The 20,931-nt window shown below is 38.7% G+C and overlaps 1 protein-coding gene across 5 annotated transcripts in view; it reads right to left on the minus strand.

Moving 5' to 3' along the window:
* The window catches only part of LOC148011360 (uncharacterized), a 99,645-nt gene extending 89,093 nt beyond the window's left edge, over positions 1–10,552 (minus strand). The window contains exons 1-12 of one of the 5 annotated variants that reach the window (XM_087670702.1): positions 10,507–10,524; positions 9,840–9,884; positions 9,427–9,483; positions 9,053–9,150; positions 8,825–8,953; positions 8,425–8,599; positions 7,946–8,222; positions 7,461–7,609; positions 7,203–7,292; positions 7,045–7,113; positions 6,667–6,783; positions 6,244–6,477 (exon numbers count right to left, since the gene is read on the minus strand). In XM_087670702.1, the coding sequence (XP_087526828.1) occupies positions 6,244–6,477; positions 6,667–6,783; positions 7,045–7,113; positions 7,203–7,292; positions 7,461–7,609; positions 7,946–8,222; positions 8,425–8,599; positions 8,825–8,953; positions 9,053–9,150; positions 9,427–9,432 (1,344 nt within the window). In that variant the 5' untranslated portion in view covers positions 9,433–9,483; positions 9,840–9,884; positions 10,507–10,524. The other 4 variants (XM_087670707.1, XM_087670703.1, XM_087670704.1 and 1 more) reach the window with 4 other exon arrangements.
* Between the last annotated feature and the right edge of the window lie 10,379 nt (positions 10,553–20,931).

Below are 20,931 nucleotides of genomic sequence, written 5' to 3' on the forward strand. Positions count from 1 at the left end.
GATATAGAGGAAATTGCCATATGCCAGGGACGCCAGTCCTCCGGGGAAAGTAAGTCAGAATGCTGAAGAAGATCTATCTGCCAATACAAGAGCCCCTTAAGCCGAACAATATGCCGCTGAACAATACAGGCGGAATCAAAAAGAAAAGCATTCCGAATTGTCCAGTTATGCCAACAGCCCCAATATCGAAGAAAGTGAAACACTGGCTTCATATGTGGCTGTGCCGGTGTTGGGTATTTGGGCTGCACAAAGACCCAATCACACTCACTCTCTCTCTCTCTCCATAATATCTCTGTGTGTGTCTCCATAATCGGCGATTGTATTAATTACTGTGAATGTAAAATACAAGAGTCACAAGAGCACCATACGTATGGGAATGGGAATAAAAAATGAATGCATTCCAGATAATCCAATTATGCGAGCAGCCCCAAAGGTGCAAAAATTGGAAAACAATCATCATATGTGGCTGCACAGAGTTTGTCAGTTTGGGTTTGCAGCCTCTTGGATGCATGGATTACAGAAGAACATAGCACCAAACTTTGGACAATAGAGACCATGTGTGTCTTGCCATCAAGCAAGAGAGAAACTGATGTTGACAAGTTTCCTTAGTTGTACTACAGAAGCAAGAACCATTGGAAATGTTGCAACTTGCAAGAGTTATGGACTCCCTCTTGTTGCCTCTCTCTCTCTCTCTCTCTCTCTCCTAAATAATACAGAGACCCCCTAGATGAAGTGATAAAATCATATACTAGTATGCATATCAGCAAACATAGCAGGATTTTCAAGTTTTGGTATTTGTCTACATACGGGATAAACATGGCAAATCCAGGTGATGGCATGCCCTCAAGGTGAGATAAGCGGCAGGTGGCTATTTGAAGATGATTCCGATCAAAGTGTGCTCCCGCATTTTTAAGATCGGGGGACATGAGAACACACCCAAAGTTTAGAAGTGTCTAAGAAGATCAAATATGTATTCCTCCTTCAAGTTGTCTATGCATGGATGGAAAAAAAAGGCTCCAACATGAAAACCAAAGTTGGAGGAGGGCCAGCGATGATCCTGATTGCTGATCATGCAGAACTGGGAGTGATCGTCAGTAGCAAAGGGGATCATGATCATAAATCAATAGGGATCGATTTTCAGGAGGCCACAGAGATATGGCAGCAGCCTTATTGTGCTCAAAAACAGTGGGGACCTTCGATCCAACAGGGTGGCTATCACTCAGGGATAGCAGCACTTTGAAGGGGAGCTGCATCTTCTGCAAGGTTCTAAAGCACACAATGAATTCTCAGGAGAAAACCACGTAGATCAGCAGGTCATTGAACTGGAAGAACAATCAAGCTTCTCTACAGTGGGCATATGCCATTGGAGAGGGTGACATCCAGCTGCATGGAGGGGTGGCTGCATCAGGACATCTTTTACTAAGCAAGCCTTCCTACCTTGATCATCGGTCCTGTCTTCATCCACAATAGCAATACTGCAGGTGGCGCAAATATAGGGGAGATCAGACTGACGGAGGGGGTGGTCGTTGTTTTGAGAGAGAGGCCATGATCCAGGATTGTGTGCTGAGAGAGCATGATCATCCAGAATAGATGCTGTGGAAGGAGCATAATTGACTGCAGCAGATAAGTCGATTGAATCAGGAGACACTGCAGTGAAACCAGCGGGGAAGGTCAGTTCAAGGCACTGTGGTTGAGCAAATGGAATCCATTAAAGTCAAGAGCTATAGAGGAAGGAGGTGATTGTCATATTCAGCCTGCAGATGCCAATTCAATGCTGCTGGATGGACGCAGTCCTTCTGAACTGACCAAGAACGGTTCTGGCGGACGACTGCCATCTCTTAGTCATATAGAGCTGTGTCCATTAAGGGAGAAGGTTACAGATTAACTTGACAAGGATGCAGCTGGTATTGTTTGCTGAATTTTATACTAGAATGTAAATAATTCAACCTTTGAGCTCCTATGTAAAGACTTCAACTACTAAGGTTGAAGACCCAAAAAACATAAACTTGAAGCTAGAATGTTACTTGATGCTCAAGATTCTCTTAGTGCACTTGATGTTAATGGATATATGCCAACAAGCTCATGAATAGTCTTTTTTCCTACGCCTTTATGAACGCAGGAAGGGTTATACATGTGCTTGAGATTGGGTTTTGCTTGTTTCTTAAGTACTGGATTGGACTAGATCACACTTTTGTGAATGCAAATCCTCCCCTAAGAATGTATGTGGAGTAACCCATGCTCTTGCTAAGGGATGGGATGCGTTGATGTTTCTTTGCTTAAGGGCAATCTTCCTAAGTGAGATACCTACATTTGCACAATTGGTTGGAATGTTGAAATATTTTCTTGATGCACTAAGCCAAAGGTTTTTTCAAAGATTATTCCATACCTGCTTCTGGTTCAAGTCAGGGTATTATTAAATAGTGGACATGTTGTACCCTTCTTTCCTTGACATCTCAATATAAGTGGGACTTTATTAATGCCTTGTGGTGGAAGAGGTCTTGAAGGGATCTTTATGCTTTCCTTACACTAGCACATTTTTGTGATGCTTTCCTGGGTGGCTGGGTAGTGGTATTGGGATGAGATGTAATGGTTGGTTTATTGTCTTACACTACCAAGATTGCTCAAAGAGTCGTGGTTGCCAAAAACCACACCAATTGGGCCTAGCACCAAGTCACAACACTATCACCAATGCTCCTTTGTCTCTCCTTGTCAGGTTGTTGATAGGGTTTTCCCCTTTCACTACTCACACAACATGTCTGAGCTCCAAGAGGGATTTTGGAGAGACTATCGGCACCATTTGGGTGAAGCAAGATTTCCCACTCTCACCCACTCTTTTCGGACTATAAATTGGTACATACCTGCACACACATGCCTACGCACGCACATACGCACATGCACACAGACGTTGGTAAATTAGGAGGAGAGGGAGCTGGCCTTGGGGAAGTATCAATACCTACTAGAAGGCCAGAAAATATACTTGGAGGACGAGCTCATCCCAGCCTAAGTGGCACATATGAAATGCCCAAAGTGCTAGAAGGAAAGTAGGAAAATGGACAGTCTGCAGAGATGAAAAGGTGGTGATCATCATCTATGAGAACCTGAAAGTCTTTGCATGGAAATGCAATGGAAGTTTGCACCTAGACGCAAGCTACTTTGATGACACCTTCAAAGGGAGAGGCATTGCCTTTTATGCTAAAACACACCAATGGATGGGCAGAAAGCTTCCACTGCATGGATATAGATGGCAATCAGCTTTTTGTCACCAACCTTGGACCACATGGAGCACTAGAGGCTAATGAGGACTGGTAGTTCTTTTCAGAAAGGAAGTAGCAAATACAATACAACTATTGTGCAAGGATGCAGAGGCCAAATACAAATCAGTTAAGTTGTATACACAAAGTTCAAACACAAAGAGATATCTTTAATTGTAGTACGCTACTTTGCACCTACTTACTCACACTACACATCATAGGGGAAGTCAACCTACATGCCATTATATGAGGATATTATGTGCTTTATCATCATGGTAGACATACTACTAGTAAGAGACTTGCACGAACCGGCAACTTGCAGACAATCTTTGTATGATAGGGATGATCCTATGTATAAACAACTACAGCTGCCACTAGAAGAGATAGGCATGCAAAGAACCTCGCAGGATAAAGGAGATGTTACCAGATATGAGACACATCTGTTGACCAAGGGTAGTGCACAGACTTGTGATTCACAATGGCTTGGCAAGATCGCCAAACTCAAGGGCACTAACTTGTTGGAACAATATAAAGGAGGTGCTAGCATTGGCAGACTATTAGACAGTTTTTCCACCTCTTGAGGATTCATTAGCCTATATGGACACACCCTCGTTAGACACTTTTTTCACCTCTCTAACAATGGTTTCATCAGACAACCAGCCTATATGGACACACCACTCTTACAGGGCCTCATATGTGCCATTGTCCAGATCCACACCTTATCACACCAATTGAGGATAGCTAGGGAGATATGAGGACATAGTCCCAGAGGACCATGTGTGCTAGTTATGTGGATCAGAAGAGTTTGATGATCACTACACATGGCATTGTATGGTGTACTACAAGATCAAGGGAAGGTATCATTGTCTCTTTCTTGAGGGATTTGGACTGCTACAATGGATCATGGAGTATAAAGATCAAAGTTGTATGGGACGATTCCTGCTAGATCTTCAGTCACAAGGAGACCCTCCTAAGAGAGGGGCAGCATCCTTAGACCCACATATACAAAGAGGCTTGACCAACTTCTTCACTAGGATGAGCATCAACACCAACACCTATGTCAAAATATTTCCCTTAAGAGTAAGGAGCCACCTTGGAGCAAGCCACAACTCTAGGTAGAGCAAGACACCCAAGCCTTCAGAGACGACCTTGGTGCTGTAACCAGTGAAAGATCCATGCCATCAAAGATGGCACAAGAGGATGACACACCAGGTGTTGTACAAAAGGGGGGACCAGGATGGTGCAATGGAGGCTACTACAATGGTAGAGTCTGCACAAAGGGTTGAGGAATATTATGATGGATGGCTGCCATGGGAGTGGCCTCTAGTGATGATGATCTGCCGTATGTAACCAAAGCAAGGCCTCATTCCCACACACAATTGTACTTGCAGAGCTAGTAGCCACACCTATTGTGACCTAGGCCTTGTTTGAGTCTGCTTTCTACATTGACCATGGGACACCCCCAAGAACAGGTACTCTAGATTAGCCTTTGAGTCCTGGTATAGCTAGCACCAGATGATGACCCATCGTGCTAGTATTCTTAAGTTGATGTCTAGTCTGGGTTACATAGGATCAGCACCCAGGCATTGCCACCTTTTCAATATAGCTTGGAGGACCATCTTATGCACTTAGTTGCCATGACTGGAACTAGGTGATCAATCAGGACATGGTCAAACTAGACATGGTCAATACTTGGGAAAAACCACCATGACCCTTGGGTACAAAATCCCCTTCTATTGAGACCATCTACTCTCTCTGACTTCTTGTTTCTATTGAGGCCATCTACTCTCTCTGACTACTTGTTACGGCCAAGATACATGGATGTGCATCTGGCCTTCTATCAAGACCATCTACTCCCTTCAACACCGGACAGCTTCTTGTTACAGCCATGATACATGGACTTGCATCTATCTTATGGGGTGTGGTGTGTGATTGGACAACTCCACATATGCTCACACTAGCTCTGTGTTGAGACTACTAGATACCTCCAGAGGGGCGTACACCAGTGGGCACCCTATGCCTGGTCTGCCATGAGAAGATAGAGTCAAGGGATTGTTACACATGCCACTGCCAAGCATATCAGGAGATTTGAGATCACTACAGAAGCCTCTTCACCAAAGCTGATTCCTTTCTGTACTTGATGAGGGTGGCAGGACCAGTGCCAGCTTTCGACTATACCTACTTGAGCTTCACGGGTACAAAGGGTCCCAGTCCAGGGGTTTTGTTATCCCCTGGCATCATTGTGGTTTCTCATGCGATATATGCACATATACCCTGCTATTGGCCATCATGATTGTAGATCCAAATTAGTCTAGTGTGCTTTTATCATTCTCAGAATTTTAACTCTAGCTTAGGCAAATTTTTATTTCTTTCATCCAGATGATGTATGTTTTCAAATCATGACATTGTATCTATTGGGTTTCATTGGCCACTTTATATATATATATATAATATATATATATATAATATATATATATATATATATATATATATATATATATATATGAAGATGTTTGAATTAATGAAGCGGAGTATTTACAACAGGCCTTCTGGCCAGCTAAGCAGAATCAGAAAACAGGCAGCAAATACTGATTGAGCCAAAAGGCAATTGACTTGTCTTTGGCACATCCGGTGGACTCATAATGCATTCACTTTTGACTTGATCTCGGGTATCCGCGGTGATGTAGGTTGGGTGTGAGGATTGTTATTATGACAGATTAGTTCCATGGTTTCAGTTGTGCATGCGCATGCGCACGTGTGTATGTGTGTTCCTTCCATCATCTCTCAGAACCAATTTTTCATACAACAATGTATGTGCACATACCCCTCACACAGTCTTAGATGTGCCATTGGTCCATTCCATGCCTTATCAATTCTTTTATAATGGGGGAAAAAGTTCCGTGTTTCTAATATGGAACTAAAGCATATGATTAAAATGTAGCTGCAAGCCTAAAGTATGATAAGGTTGATGAGCATCCTGCTTAGAACTTACCCACATACTGAATTGAACCTGAAGCTCTTCATAGATTTGGCCAGTTGCAAACTTTGTTCCCTCCTTATTTTCTCTCAAAGGGGCGAGTTTCTCGATTAGTAGATTTTCCCAGCTGACTACCAGATCTTTCCGATCACGGGCAGAAAGGTTGTAATTTAACCTGTTACTGATATAATCAACCCATTCTGGATGATCTTGATGCCAATGGTTAGCTCCCCATCGAATTGCACCTATCTGCAGGAAAACTTCACTTAGGAAATAACTTTGTGCCAATTTACTTTTCTGTGCAGGTATGTATCTTTGAAATTATGTCCATATGTGAAAACATCTAAGTGGATACACATGCAATAAGTAGATAATGCAAGTTTCAGCTCTGTTCTTTTGTCATTCGCACAGTTGAGCGTGAAAATGTGTATCTCTTACCCCACTGATTGCCCCAGAGGCATCATAGTCAACACTACCAAATGATGCTGAGATGGGAACATGTGCACCAAACCAGGAAAGACAGCATGGCTTTTTATCCACTAGACAGTGTAAAACCTGCAAAAGAATCGCATGCCTTGAGTTGTGGCACCAATGCCAGTGAGAATAAAAAATGCCATGTTCCCTTATTGGTGTATAGATTTAGCACAGGCTGGTTGTATTGTGACCAACAGCTTACAATAACTATGAACAGTATATTGCATATCAATATCAACAGGAGTAAGCCAATGTGTCAGGTGAACATGCAAATCTTTAAGATCTAGAAAACTGGAAGTTTGTAAAGGATCGGGGCAAGGTAAGTTCTTTCAATCAGATTACCGCTGGATCTGTGGGGTCTGTGCTTGCAGTTTTTGCCGTTTCAATGGCTCCATTAAAATATTCCAGTATCTGCAAATATGCAATTGCCTCAGACATTAATGATATGTATTGGATGGATATGCTAGAGGCCTAAACTCTTAAGATACAGGTTAAGTCACCTGAGTGCTTGTCATCAACTTATAAGAGGGACGCCAATTGTAGCCCCAAGCTCCAAATATTCCAACTATCCCCTTCACACCATCTATTATCTGTCAACATATTAGCTATTTAGGATTTCAGGAGGTTGATGCTGTTGAAGGGACAAGTGACTGGAGTACCCAACTAACTGAATGGCTAAGTCTACAAAATATGTTTGTGTCATTCTCCATTTTTAAAAAGAAAGAAATTACAAACACTTGAAGCAGCTCTTAACTTACACTGATGATTTCTTCTGCAGAATAAATACTGCTCTTTGTCAGAGTGTAGTTTAGTTCACCAACGCATTCATACATATAGTCAGGCCCTCTCAACGTTTCAAAATAAAGTACGAGAAGGTTCAGTGGTGCATTGGTGTGGTTGAAAGTCACTGTACAGCCCAAACAGGTGACTTAGAATATTGTTCAGCACTATAAAAAAAGAAACTGTTTTAAAATGTTTTTCAAGGAAGCTGGCACGCTAAGAGAAGTATTCCTGACAGACCACAAGTTCCAAAAGTATATCCTTTATGCTTAGCTATTTTCTCTTCTTGTCAAGCTACTAGGTATGTGTGTATATACACATACATATATATACATATACATATACATGTATACATATATATGTATATGTATATGTATATGTATATGTATATATTTCCTTAATTTGATTACATTGGAAAATTTAAAAGTTCTATTCCTTATCGATGGAAGAATCTGCATCCTACCAATTTGCTCGAGTTGCTGAAGTGCCTCAGGATAGTCAAAGCTCTGGCCTTCTTTGAAACAATCCATTGGTGTGAGCTTGAAACATGGGAATGTGTCAAATCCCCAATCCTGAGGAAGGCCATACAATGAACGATTGAAATCCGGAAATTGCAAAGCCGCGGTTGCATTTAGCACACATTCTGATATGTTACGATATCCCCATGCCAAGTAGTTATCAGGACGAGCAATCCCCTTGCTGAGAGCTCGGGGCACCGGTGGCCTTTCACAGAAATCTCCCTGTGAAGATCATATTTGTTTAGAAGCACGGCTTACTAGACCTTATAAGTTCAGGCTTTGAAAGCTACAAAAGCAACTCTCTTCAGGAAAACAAGTTACCACACAGGAATCTAGAATGATGTGCAATGGCAATGATAGTAGTTACAACCCATAGGGGTTAGAACACCATGATACACTGCTGCCTAGAAGAACTCTGACACACCTGTTTGAGTTCGAATTCCTTCCCATCAACTGCGGTATTCCATGTTATGTTATCATATAATGGTGAAATCGCATACGCTAAAGCATCCATTGCCTGTCCATAATCTTTCAAACTCTCATCCAGAGATTCCTTCAGATTTATGGTGACTCCTTCCTTGCGTGGTAAGCCACCGAAGCTGCACCACCATCAAATGGCTTATTGTTTTTATTTCTACTGAACCAATCTCACTTCTGAGGAGATAGGCATGTCAACCTTTCTGAATTCTACCAATACTCATAAAGCATGACCAGATGTAAATGTGTCCCAAATCTATTACAGTAGGAGTGCGTCGAATAATCTATATCATTCAAAACCCACATTCATGATACCAAGCCTGGTTTTGTCAAGAACTGCCACTTACTGAGAATCAAAGAACTTTTTTTCTGGAATGACTCTAGAGTTCTGCTCCACCCACAATGTCTCAAGGTCTGACTCTTTGTGTGCACGTAGGAGACCGATGCACAGAGCTCCAAGCAAAAGAATTCCGACACTGGATACCATCAAGACATGAATCCAACACATGTGACTTTTTACATCCCAAGAAACAACAGTTATTGAAGAAGGAGAAGTAAGGCTCTGTTACACATACACCAATGGTACAAATGGCTGACGTGCAACATATTCACCATAGTCTGAGAAGACCTTGTTAATGGCTGCATGGTAATTCTCCAAGGCTCTTCGAAAGAACTGGAAGGTGGACACTAGATTCTTGTTAGACACATCTTTGTTGTGGAATGACCTCTCTGTCTCTCTGTCTCTCTCTCTCTCTCCTCAAAGAAAAAAGATCCAAACACACAATTCCTGTTCTTTTTTTGGGGGTTTCTTTTTTGTTGTGACACAGTCAGCACCATAAAAAATGTATCAGAAAGCAGATTCATCTGAACACACACAATATATCACGAAGCATCATATGTATTAACAACAATCACAAAGCATCATGTGAATTAAGGGGAGAGAGAGAACCCCCATGTAGTCTTAATGGGAGCAGCTTCTACTGCCTTCAACTGCCTCTGGTAGTAACTGCATGCACACATACTTGATCAACAACTTGAAGCATACGATCGTATTCAAGTACTTAAATTCTCTCTCTTTGAATTGATAATGCATAATGAACTGTTTGCTCATGATCAGAGATGTTAAAGCATCTTGTATAACGAACTTTTTGCTCATGATTAGACGTGCTAAAATATGTTGTATAAACTACAGTACTCTCAAATCCTCCCACCCTGAATTGATAATGTATAATCTACTATTTGCTCATGATCAGAGATGTTCACTCCTCATATGGTATGGACAGCTCTTGTTCAATGATCAAGCTTAGCATGCAGGTAATGATTTATTTTGACATTGTCTATCATCAGGCTCTAGTAACACACCTTCCTTACAGATGTAGCATTGATGCCTGTACTGTAATTCGGCTCCTACAAAGATCAAAGGTGGTCAGAGGAGGAAGATATATAGACTACTCCTATATTGGGGTGTGGACAAGAAAGCATATATTATATATATGTGTGTGTGTGTGTGTAGAGAGAGAGAGACAGAGAGGGAGGGAGGAAGAGATAAGACAAATGGAATAATTGTTGTTGTATGCATGGATGATGGCAGCTTGTGCTTCGAGCATAAGTATTCACACATTATGTACGTACTTGTGTATCTGAATTATATACACATATACATACATCCATAGAAAGATACACACCACATTCAACCCACACATATGTCTATATGCAGATATGATTTGTGGGTTGTGCAAATGAAATCAAGAAAGCAGAGAGATGATAGTGGGTGACCCAAATGAAAGAAAGATGTAACAGTGGTGTATATTTCTTCTTTTCTGGACCCTGCGGAGGCTCCAAAGATCTCTCTCTCTCTCTCTCTCTCTCTCTCTGTGTCATTGACGAGCCCGTGACGGATTCTTCCACGGACGGTCTTCACACTCCTGAGCTAACTCTCGTTCAATCAACGACAAAACTTCTATTTTTAATTTGTATCTTCTTTTTTCCCCTAAACATACATCCATAGTACGAATGGAATGTTGAGAACCTAGAAGCTCATAAGCCATGGTGACCTGTTGCTCTAATGGAAGCAGTGCTAGTCTCACCCGCTTGAGCATCACCTCATCATCCTCAACATAGGGATCCATGCCATCTAGTATATACTTTTGAGTCTATCTCAGCATGCACTAGCAACAGAGTAGCAACATGAGTCCCCACAACCCAGTAACTCTTGAATAAAGGAAGTAGGACATCGCCTCTGCAAATAGAAGGAAGAGGTAAGGAGCTAAAAGACATCCCTATTAGACTAACCACTCCAAGTGAAACTCTACACCCTACCTCCCCCCTATGATTACAAGACTATTAGCCCACCTCTATAATGCACAAACATTGCTAATCCATTGTTGAGAGAAACCTAACCCTGCCATGGTAACTTCCAAGACATCCTTGTTAGCCCTATCACACAAGCCCTCTCAAAGCCCAAGAGAAGCATTGCAACCCTTTAGCTAGCGTGTTGGGCCTACTTTATAACCTCAAAGAAGGTAAAGATATTGTTTAGGATGCTCCTATCCTGGATGAAGATAAACTGTGTGTCATCAATGATATTTAAGAGAATGGAACAAAGTTGACTACAAAACATCTTTGCTTGTGCCTTATAGGCCATTAACATTAAGGTGATCTGCCATCATTGGGTTAAATCCAAGCAATCCCCCCCTCGGGTAAGTTACTTTCATGGTTCATGGACTAGAGTGGACATATGTAGAAGAGTTGGTGAGATGGTAAAAATTGTTTGTGATTGTAATGCAAGAGTTGTGGTTGCACATTTACAAGCAATGATACATGAATTAAGGAGTATCTTTTCAAGGTTATTGGTAATGTGGATGGGTACACATATCCACTAGTTAAGATACATGTTTGACTTAAATAAATATGCATCCAACTTAAGACAAATGGGATTGGTATTAAGAAAAAATCAAGGGGTCTTAATTATAGTAGACCTTTTATTTCACATATGGATGGCACTCGCTCTATTTAGATAGAAGAAGAGACAAGAGGGTGTGGGTCACATGCATGCTTTTTTGTATAGTGCACAAGTTTGTATACCTCTAGAGAGACAAGAACACAAACTTTACAAGAGGCATTTGATAAATCTCTGATGCTTAAAATTTACTTGAAGTGGACACTGGATTTTATAGTATGTGGCCATTCAATGTGATTCAAGATGCTTTGATTAGCACAATGAAAAAGGCTTTGTTTTGTCTAATTATAATCGAATGTGCACAAAGTGTGTACATAAAGTTAAGAGTAGCACCAAAGCTATGCTTGAAAGGACTATACTTGATTTTGTACCAATGTATGGATGCACAATAACATTGGATGGGTGGACCAATGGTCAAAAAATACCTTTGATCGATATCGTGTGTATTTGTCCTCAAGGTTCTATGCTCCTTGAGGCAATTGATACATCCCTCAAGGAGAAAACTTCCACATACTTGGCTAAAGCATATGAGGGAGCCATTGCTTCTCTAGGAGGGCCTAAGAATGTCACTTCTAGTGTCACTAATAGTGCTTCAAACTTTAAAGGAGTTACTAATTTGATAATGGAGAAATATCTTGAAGTTGCATGGATATCTTGTGCTACTCATACTTGAATCTATTGCTTAAAGACATTAACAAGATCCCATTTATCAAACAAACTTCTTTAAGTGAAAGTGTCTTGCTGCCAATCTCATCAACTAGTTCACATTGGAGGACAATTGACAAATCTTGATTACCATGCTTTTATTGTTCTTCTTTGATGATTACTTGAGCCTCATTGTGAGTTAAGTTAAGATCTTGCACGCTATATGCTACTGTAGCTCTTGCAACATACATGCAAACCAACCCTAGTCACATAGGAATTGAAGTAGGCTACTATTGCCAATTTCTATATAAACCCTTGTACATCCAACACATGTAAATATACAAGGAGAACAATCTAAGTGAGCTAGTGTTATTTCCTTTGTTTCTTGGTCGTTGGTACACTTGTAGTTATTAGAGCTCAATATAAGATCAATTCATAAAGTTTTATATACGTAATGCTAGTTGATTTACTATGTAAATTAGTGATTGTTTGTAGTGATAACTAGTTTGTGACCACTTTCCTAACTATAAGCTATCCCCCTTGCCAAGCTAGCAAAGTTGAGAAGGTGCTTTTGGCAGGTTTTCAAACCTATTTGGAGGATTTTATTGGTGCCCGTGGTACGAGTGGAGGATTATGCATCTCAATTGCCCCAATCTTGCTATCCTATATGCAAGATCATGGGATGATGGACATGTAGAGCCTTGTGGGTGAGATTAGATATTGGGATTCATGCATGAGTTCCTCAATGTCTATGGACCTACAAAGGTTTAAGCATGTATTGGCTTTTGGATGGAGATCATGGTTGGATTGCCTGAGGTGGACTCATGGATTGTTGGAGGTGACTTCAACATCCTAGAGACCTCAAAGGATTAGCACAGTAGAGGCATCGACTTTAGGGCATAGAGATGAGAAGCAAGAGCCATGGAAAGCCTTCATTTTCGCGGTAGGAGCTCATGATGTTTGGAGGGACCCAACTTGCTATGGGTGTGATGCATGATTGGATTTCTCTTAGGGGTATAAGTAGTTGGGTGGCATCCTCCTAGAGTGGTCAGATAGGCTCATTGTGGGGGAGTGGGGTTGCACACGGGGAGGGCATGTGAAAAAGCTAGTAAGGAGGACCACCTTATCAAATCATGCTCTAGTTCTCCTCTTCCTAAATGCTCTTGGTTTAGCCCTTGACCTCCACTCATGGCGAATCCTAGATTCGACCTATAACTGTAAGGAGGTGAGGAGATAGGTCATATAGCCTTCTATTCCAAGTAGTGGGTGTAGGATGGAGGGATTGTAGAGGAGGTGGTAGAGGCCCTGGAAGAGTCAAGCAAGATTTGTTAGGAGGTAGCTCTCCATGCCTGACAACCAGAAGGAGGAGAGGACCTTACAGTGGGATCTACTAGCCATTCAAAGATTTCTATAAGAGTTACTTGGCAAGCATTTCTCCGCACTCAACAATTATGAGCATGGATGGCTTTTCCAACCTCATTATTGATTGTTGTAGACTAGTTTTCCAATAGGAGATTGTCCCAACTCAGGCGATCTGCTACAACCACAAAAAATGGGGGACCACATCCCATCCCTAGTGATGGAGGAGATAAGATGGTCATTCCTTTCCCTTTCACTAAGAAGGAGCTCTTTTGCACTTTTTAGGCATAGGATGAGTAGAAATACCAAGGAGAGGATTGCCTATCTAGGGCCTTCTTTTTTCTCTAGTAGAAGGAGGTGAAGGACCCCTTGATACATGTTTTCCAAGAGAGCAGCTTTGGTTCAGGATAGATGTCATGCAATATATCAATCTCCTCCCCAAAGGGGGGGACTTCAGGGAAGTTACTATATGTATATCCTCTACATCATGTGCGTTCAAGGCCTAATTATAAATATCCTTATCTGTGAATTTTCCTTGAATAAAACATAACCCTTTTCTATTCAATCTGTAAATAACCCCTTTATATTATACCCTTTTGTATGTAAAAAATTGTATAAAATTGGTATTTTAAAAATACCTTATTTTGAAACCACGTGAATTAACAATACCATAAAACAAAATAAACTTCTAAGTCCTAACTATCACAACTCTTCCAAAGTGTTGATAAAATTTCCAACACAATAAATTAAACTCTTGACTACCAAAATTATTTCAAAGTGCGAGAAATTCTCCAACACAATAAAGTTATCAAAATTTATTAACACATTTAAACAAATAAGAGTTGCTCAGCTCCTTACTATCATAGTTATTTCAAAGTATGAGAAATTCTCCAATATAATATATCAAAATCTTCTAATTATAGTCTATCATAATTATTCTTAGTGTGAGAAATTCCCTAACATAATAGAATAATCTAAACCTCCTAACTATCTTAGTAAAGTGTGAGAAATTCTCCAATAAAATAGAATAATAAAAAGATCATTAGATTTTCATAAAATTTAAATGATAAATATCTAAATACTAAATTAATACTAGAAAATATTAAATTTATTTAAAAATAAAATAAAATTTTATTGAACGATGTGATTAGCAAACTAATATCAAAATTATTAATAAATTAAAATTATATATTTATAAATGATAAATTATTATTATCTTATTAAGTTAAAATTAATTAATTAATATATTAATATTTATTACTAAGATAATATATTATTAAAATTAATTTATAAAGTATCAATTTAAAATTATTATTAACTCATTTTATATGATTAGTTTAAATTTTTACATAAATTATTAAAATATCCAATAGTAATATTAATTATTGTGTTTTTAAAATTTTATCTCAAATCATAAATATTCTAGAGTATGAGATAATCTCTTACACAATAATAGGATGTTATAATTTCAATTTAGCATATAAGGCAAGTGCTTACAACTTGGCAAATCATCTCTAGTTTGGCAAAACTAGGGTAGAACTCTAAATATTATAATCTATCTTTTCTTTAAAAAAACTTTTCAATTGAAGAAAACACTAGTTCTATTGAAAAGCCTTTGATCCAAATGTAAGCATTATTTAAAAGTTTCCTCATACAATGATGTGTTCTTGAATAATAGGTATGAATTTTGGTGACTAATGTTAAATATTAATGATAAATTACTTTTCTAAATATTGATTTTGGTATGAATTTAACATTTAAGGTATGAATTTGTAAAATTGGTTTTTTGGTTGTTTGGAAAAAGGCACCCCATGTGGCCATTCTAGTTTGTAAAAACTAATGGCAATATATGTAGACCTTTTGTTGAACCTTGTTCTTTGTTGTTTTCCAAACACAATTTATGGACATGCATTTTCTTGCTCATTGAATTGAAGTATGGGTAGTCTTTCCACTAGATTTTTTCTTCTCAAGTGTATGATACTATTGTGATTCATAAAGCCTAGTCTCTTATGCTATAGTATGAGAAAGCTTGAAGGAGATTATGATGAAAAGCTTACATGATCAATGATAGATATATTTTAAGTTTGAAGGGTCTTTTGACCTTTTATCCATGTGCGATGATCTATCCATTTTATTTCAACTCATAAATAAAACACTTTTTAGGATTGAGTCTTACTTCCATATTTTGATCCACTATTTGTCCAATTGAAATCAAGTTTTTGTTTATGCCAAGAACAAAGAAAACATTTGCTAAATCTTTCACTTCACTTGATGGTGTTTGCAATGGACCATTACCTCATCCTTGTATTGCATAACAAGAACCATTTCTAATTATTACTACTTAGTGAATAATTTTGAAAGGGCTGAATTGATTTAAACCATCCTTCATCATATGTATGCCATGTGATTTGTTACTCTAGAGTCTACATACCAATCTTCCACCTCATTTGGTATATGTGCCATAAAAGAGGCAACAAGAATATTTGTTTAGAAGAAGATCCTTGAACTCAAGGCTGAACTGAGTTTGTTGTAACATAATTTGAGATTTGTCAATTGATTGGTCCATTTTTAAATTAAAGTCTTCCATTTGTTGCCATCTTCTTTTTACATTCTCTTTTTGAGAGGCATAAAATGTAGTAATAGTTGCATGATCTTGATATTCTTTGGTTGTGGCTTCTTCTTCTTGAATATTCATACCTCCCTCTTCCTCTTTGATATTGTGGTTGCCATGTTTTGGAGACTTTATTTTCTTTTGAAAGCTTCTTGTGTTGTGGTTTTGATGTTGGCCTCTTCCTCTTCCACTTCTACCTCTAAAATTAGATTTTCCTTTACCTTTACAAACTGTCATTGTTGATTCTTCTTTTCTTATTGGTTTATCTTCTTGAAATCTCTCCTTTTGTTGGGGGTAAAGCTGCACGTTCCTAGCTACCCATATATTAGTTACACTAATAGTTCCACACACTTGTACACTCTAGGTGGTAGATGCCCATTATTGTCACTTTATTCTTTATTCTTTTAGTGACATTTGAATAAGGGAAGGCCAATCACACATTGTGATTGTTGGAGTTCCCACATCTTGTGTCTCTTGCTCCTTCCACCATAGCTCTTGCTTCCATTTGTGAGCTTCCACTCCAAGCTCACTCCCTTCAATTAGTATCAAAGTTGAGATCAAGGAGCTCTTCTATTCAGTTTGCTTAAGCGTGAGACAAAGCTTCAGCTTGAAGGTTCCATGGCACTTCAATCCTCTTTTTCCCAAGGTATGAATCTTTCTTCCGCTTCTTCCCCAATTGTTCACACCCATTGAGGATTGATCTAGCAGTCAAAGACACATTTTTTTCCATTTCTTGGGGCTCAGTAAAGGAGTAGCGAGATCAGTATAGTGATTAGCAATTCAACGTGATTTGTGTCAATTTTCAAGCCCCTGTTCTTGATCAACCTCACCATCATCTCTAGCTCCCGAGCTCCTAAGCACTCTTGGGCATTCAATTGGCATTGTACTCAACACTTTGGGCTTGAGTTTAGGCATCATTTGAGGCTCCTAGGATTAGCCATTGTCTTATAGTTTATGATAGTTTACTATAAGACAAACATTGATAACCATTACCTCATTGTTTGAGCTTCATGAATGCTCATACACCTATGCATTGATGTTGGGATGCTTGGTACATGTGTTGAGATGCTTCTTGGATAGGTTTGAACTCTCTTTACTCAGTTTAAAGTAGGGTTCTTTACTATACATATAGTGAATAGCAAGTATTTCACTTGAAAGCCTTATGTATTGAAGGCTTACATGCTTCTCGAATATGACATATGCTAATGTACTTTACATTGATGTATGGGCTTGGACATGTCTATGCTGACATTTGAGGCTTTGTTTTGAGCCACATTGGATGCTTTGGCACCTTGGTTTCATGCTTTAGTTGCTTTTTTCATTGCCATTGTGGGCTTGAAATATATTGGGTTTTATGCCTCCAACTTATGCTTCATGTACCTTGGATGCTCGGATGTCATGTACTTAGTGTATTCAGCTTGCATTGCTCATTTGACATTTGACTTTTGTTCTAGTGGAAGCCCTATTGACACTTGGATGTTACATAGAGCACTTAATATTTACAATGTAGGAGCTTGAGTGTATTCCCATGGAGGCTAGTCATAAATATATGTATGTATTACATGGGTTCAACATAAGAGATGTTTAAAATACCATTTTTACATATTTTCTACATACAAAAGGGTTCCATATAAATGGGGTTACTTATAGATTGAATAAAAAATAGTTATGTTTTATTAAAAAAAATTCATAGATAAGGATATTTATAAATAGGCCTTGAATGCATGTGATATAGAGGGTATATGAATAGTGAATTCCATAAGAGTGTATTATAGTGAGACAATGGGACTCATTGTGACATGTACATGCTTTCTTGATATGTATTGGATGTAGTTACCCTATCATGGATTGATTTGATCTCTTTGCTTGGATCTAGTACTTATGTCTATTTATATGCTTCTGTGTTATGTATTGAGATTTTCTCAATTGATTATGCATTTGTCAATTCTCTTCATTTACTTTTGAGATCTACCCTGTGCATGATATCTATGCCTATTGCATGTCTGGTTACTAACACACTTCAGTTGTGATAGTTTTCAGTGCCGATTGTAAGTTCCCCCACTTTTCAATGATTTGGAGCCCATGTAGTGAGTCTGTCTTTCCGTTTTATCCCTCACACAGGTACAACAAATGGAGAATTAAAGATTGAAGCACTCTTAAAAACTCAAGTACCTTGAAGATCAAAACATTGTGAAACATGGATTTTATAGGACATTGTAGGGTATATACATGTTATTATAGGCACCATCTTTATCACTAAAGTATAGGTGTAAGTACTACAAGTTTCCCATAGGTCCTATCTAGCTTTCCATAAGGTTTGGTAGCCATTAAGCACTCTCATTTTGCTCTGACAGGTGGACACATGTACTTACATGTTAAAATAGGATGCAAGCGTGGATAGTTCAACCTCAGAGAATTGAATCGCACACCTTTATGTCCTAAACATGTTATGACATAATATAGCTCATCTTAAAGAGGGCATTGTTGGATCCATTTTGTCAAAAAGTTTGGGAATCGGAGTTCTCTAGCTCAAGTTATAGCCAATTTTCTAATAGGGGGTACTGCAGGATTGCACTACTATGGCAAGTCATAAGGGAAAGAGTAAGGCCCATGATAAATATGCTTAGCAAATTAGAGATTCAATACTAGAAAATACACCTCAAGAGAGCCTTGAAGAGCCTTATATACAAGGAGAAATTAGTGCACTTAATAATATTATATGTGAACATGAGAATAAGCATGCTCAAAAGGGAGCTATTATCTAGAATTGAACAATATTGTCTACTAATCAAATGAAGTCTTCCATTGAGAAGTTGGTGGATTCCACTACTCAAATGAAGGCTTCAATTGACAAATTAGTAGAATGTATACAAATGCAAATGGGAACCAAGGAAGCTAAGGAGAAAGATCATTCAAACAATGATCCCTCAGCCCCACTTTAGCCAGCTAACCAAAATGGCTAAGGTCGTGGTGTCACTAGATGAAGGGGCATTCCCAATAGTCAATATAAAGTGGGTGAGACTTCACAAGGTCATGATGACTATTTGGGTAGTATGAATGGTGCTAATTCCCAAGCTTATGGGCTAAATCAATAACCCCCTGGAGGTCCTCTACCATTGGGAAGGTTTCACATTTGTTCTCAACTACCTATTTGAAGAGTACCATCTTATTTTGGAGGTTTAATGCCTATTAACTATGAGCAGTCCATTTTGGGATAGCAACCCTTTCATGAAAGGGAGTTGAAGGATAAGATCATTTTGGTAAAGTATAATGGGAAGTCATCTTCACCATTCAATCTAGATGAATGGATCTCAAAATTAGAATCTTATTTTGATATATTCCCTAGATCTAATGATATGAAGATTCATTTTGCATCTTTACATTTGGAAGGATTTGTGTATACTTGGTGGAGATACATTAAGAAAGAGAACATACTTGTAGAGAATTAGATGCATTCAAGATACTTATGGCTGAAATCTTTGTTTTTCCCCTTGAAAAAGAAAAATTGGTCTAGAGATAATATGGACTAGAGTAAAGAGGCCTAAATGTATAGGATTATGCAAAACAATTCCTCAACCTTACCATGTATATAGAGAGCATTAATGATGAAGCTAAACTCTGCAAGTATATGCATGGTTTAGAACATTCTTTATTAGGTGATGCTATGGTGCAAAACCCTATCAATCTTTTCAAAGCTATTGGGCTTGCAAAATGTTATGGAAGAAAGTATAAAAGGGAGTCTTCATTTTAGTCTAGTTATGGGCAGCCAAGACTGTCTTAAAATAGGGACAAGTTGGCAATGTCTATGGCAACAATCATGCACCAAATGAGAGCTTAAGAGTACCAACTTATCCATCATTTAATGTTTCAAGATCTCAAGGCAATTTTAGGCCAACAAATAGTCCAAGAGTGGATCTTAAATAAGGGGACAATAAGTTTAGATCTACTTCAGCTAATGTGAATCTAAAGTCCATTCCTATGGGCCTCTACAAAGAAAGAAAAGAAAAAGGCTTATACTTTAAATGTGGAGAAAAGTATATAGCTAATCATGCAACAAAGTGTGTATACAAGATGACATCGATGAGGTCAATGCAGTTGTACTTGTCACATATGAGGAAGCTTTTTAATGTATTGAGGCATCACAAACTCTTTTGTTAAGGAGAAGAAATGTTCTATCATTATGCAGACTTGTCACATATGAGGAAGCTTTTTAATGTATTGAGGCATCACAAACTCTTTTGTTAAGGAGAAGAAATGCTCTATCATTATGCAGACTGAGATGCAGACTGAGGTGGAGTACTTGGGCCATATTGTTAGTGAAAAAGGAATCCAGATTGATCCCAAGAAAGTACAGTGTGTTAAAGATTGGCCAATACCTACTATCACTACTTCACTTAGAGGGTTTATTGTTCTATCCTCATTTTATCGCCAATTCATCAAGAATTATGTGGCTATTGTAGCTCCTTTGATTGACAGGTTGAAGAAGGAAGCTTTCTTTTGGGATGCACTTTTGCATATAGTAGCTTCAACTAGTCAAAGGAACTCCTTACTTTGCTCCTATTCTAATATGCTCAGATTTTTCGAAGGAGTTTACCATACAATGTGATGCCAATGGTTGAGGCATAGGGGCTATTTTGTTATTAAAGCATAGAGTGATTGCATTTGAAAGTCACAAGCTTATAGATAAGGAAATGGCTATGAATGTCTATGTGATAAAGAAATGGCACCATTATTTGTATGCTAGCCGGTTTAGAGTTCAAAGTGATCATAGGATCCTAAAATATTTTCTCACTCGGTTCAATCTTAGCCCTAAGCAGCATAGGTCGGTAGCCACTCTACAAAATTATGATTTTGACATCACTCATACAAGGGGCAAAGAC

This window comes from Lygodium microphyllum, chromosome 28 (genome assembly GCF_053477565.2).
Source record: "Lygodium microphyllum isolate KBCC chromosome 28, Lygodium_microphyllum_v1.1.10, whole genome shotgun sequence".
Lineage (NCBI taxonomy): Eukaryota > Viridiplantae > Streptophyta > Polypodiopsida > Schizaeales > Lygodiaceae > Lygodium > Lygodium microphyllum.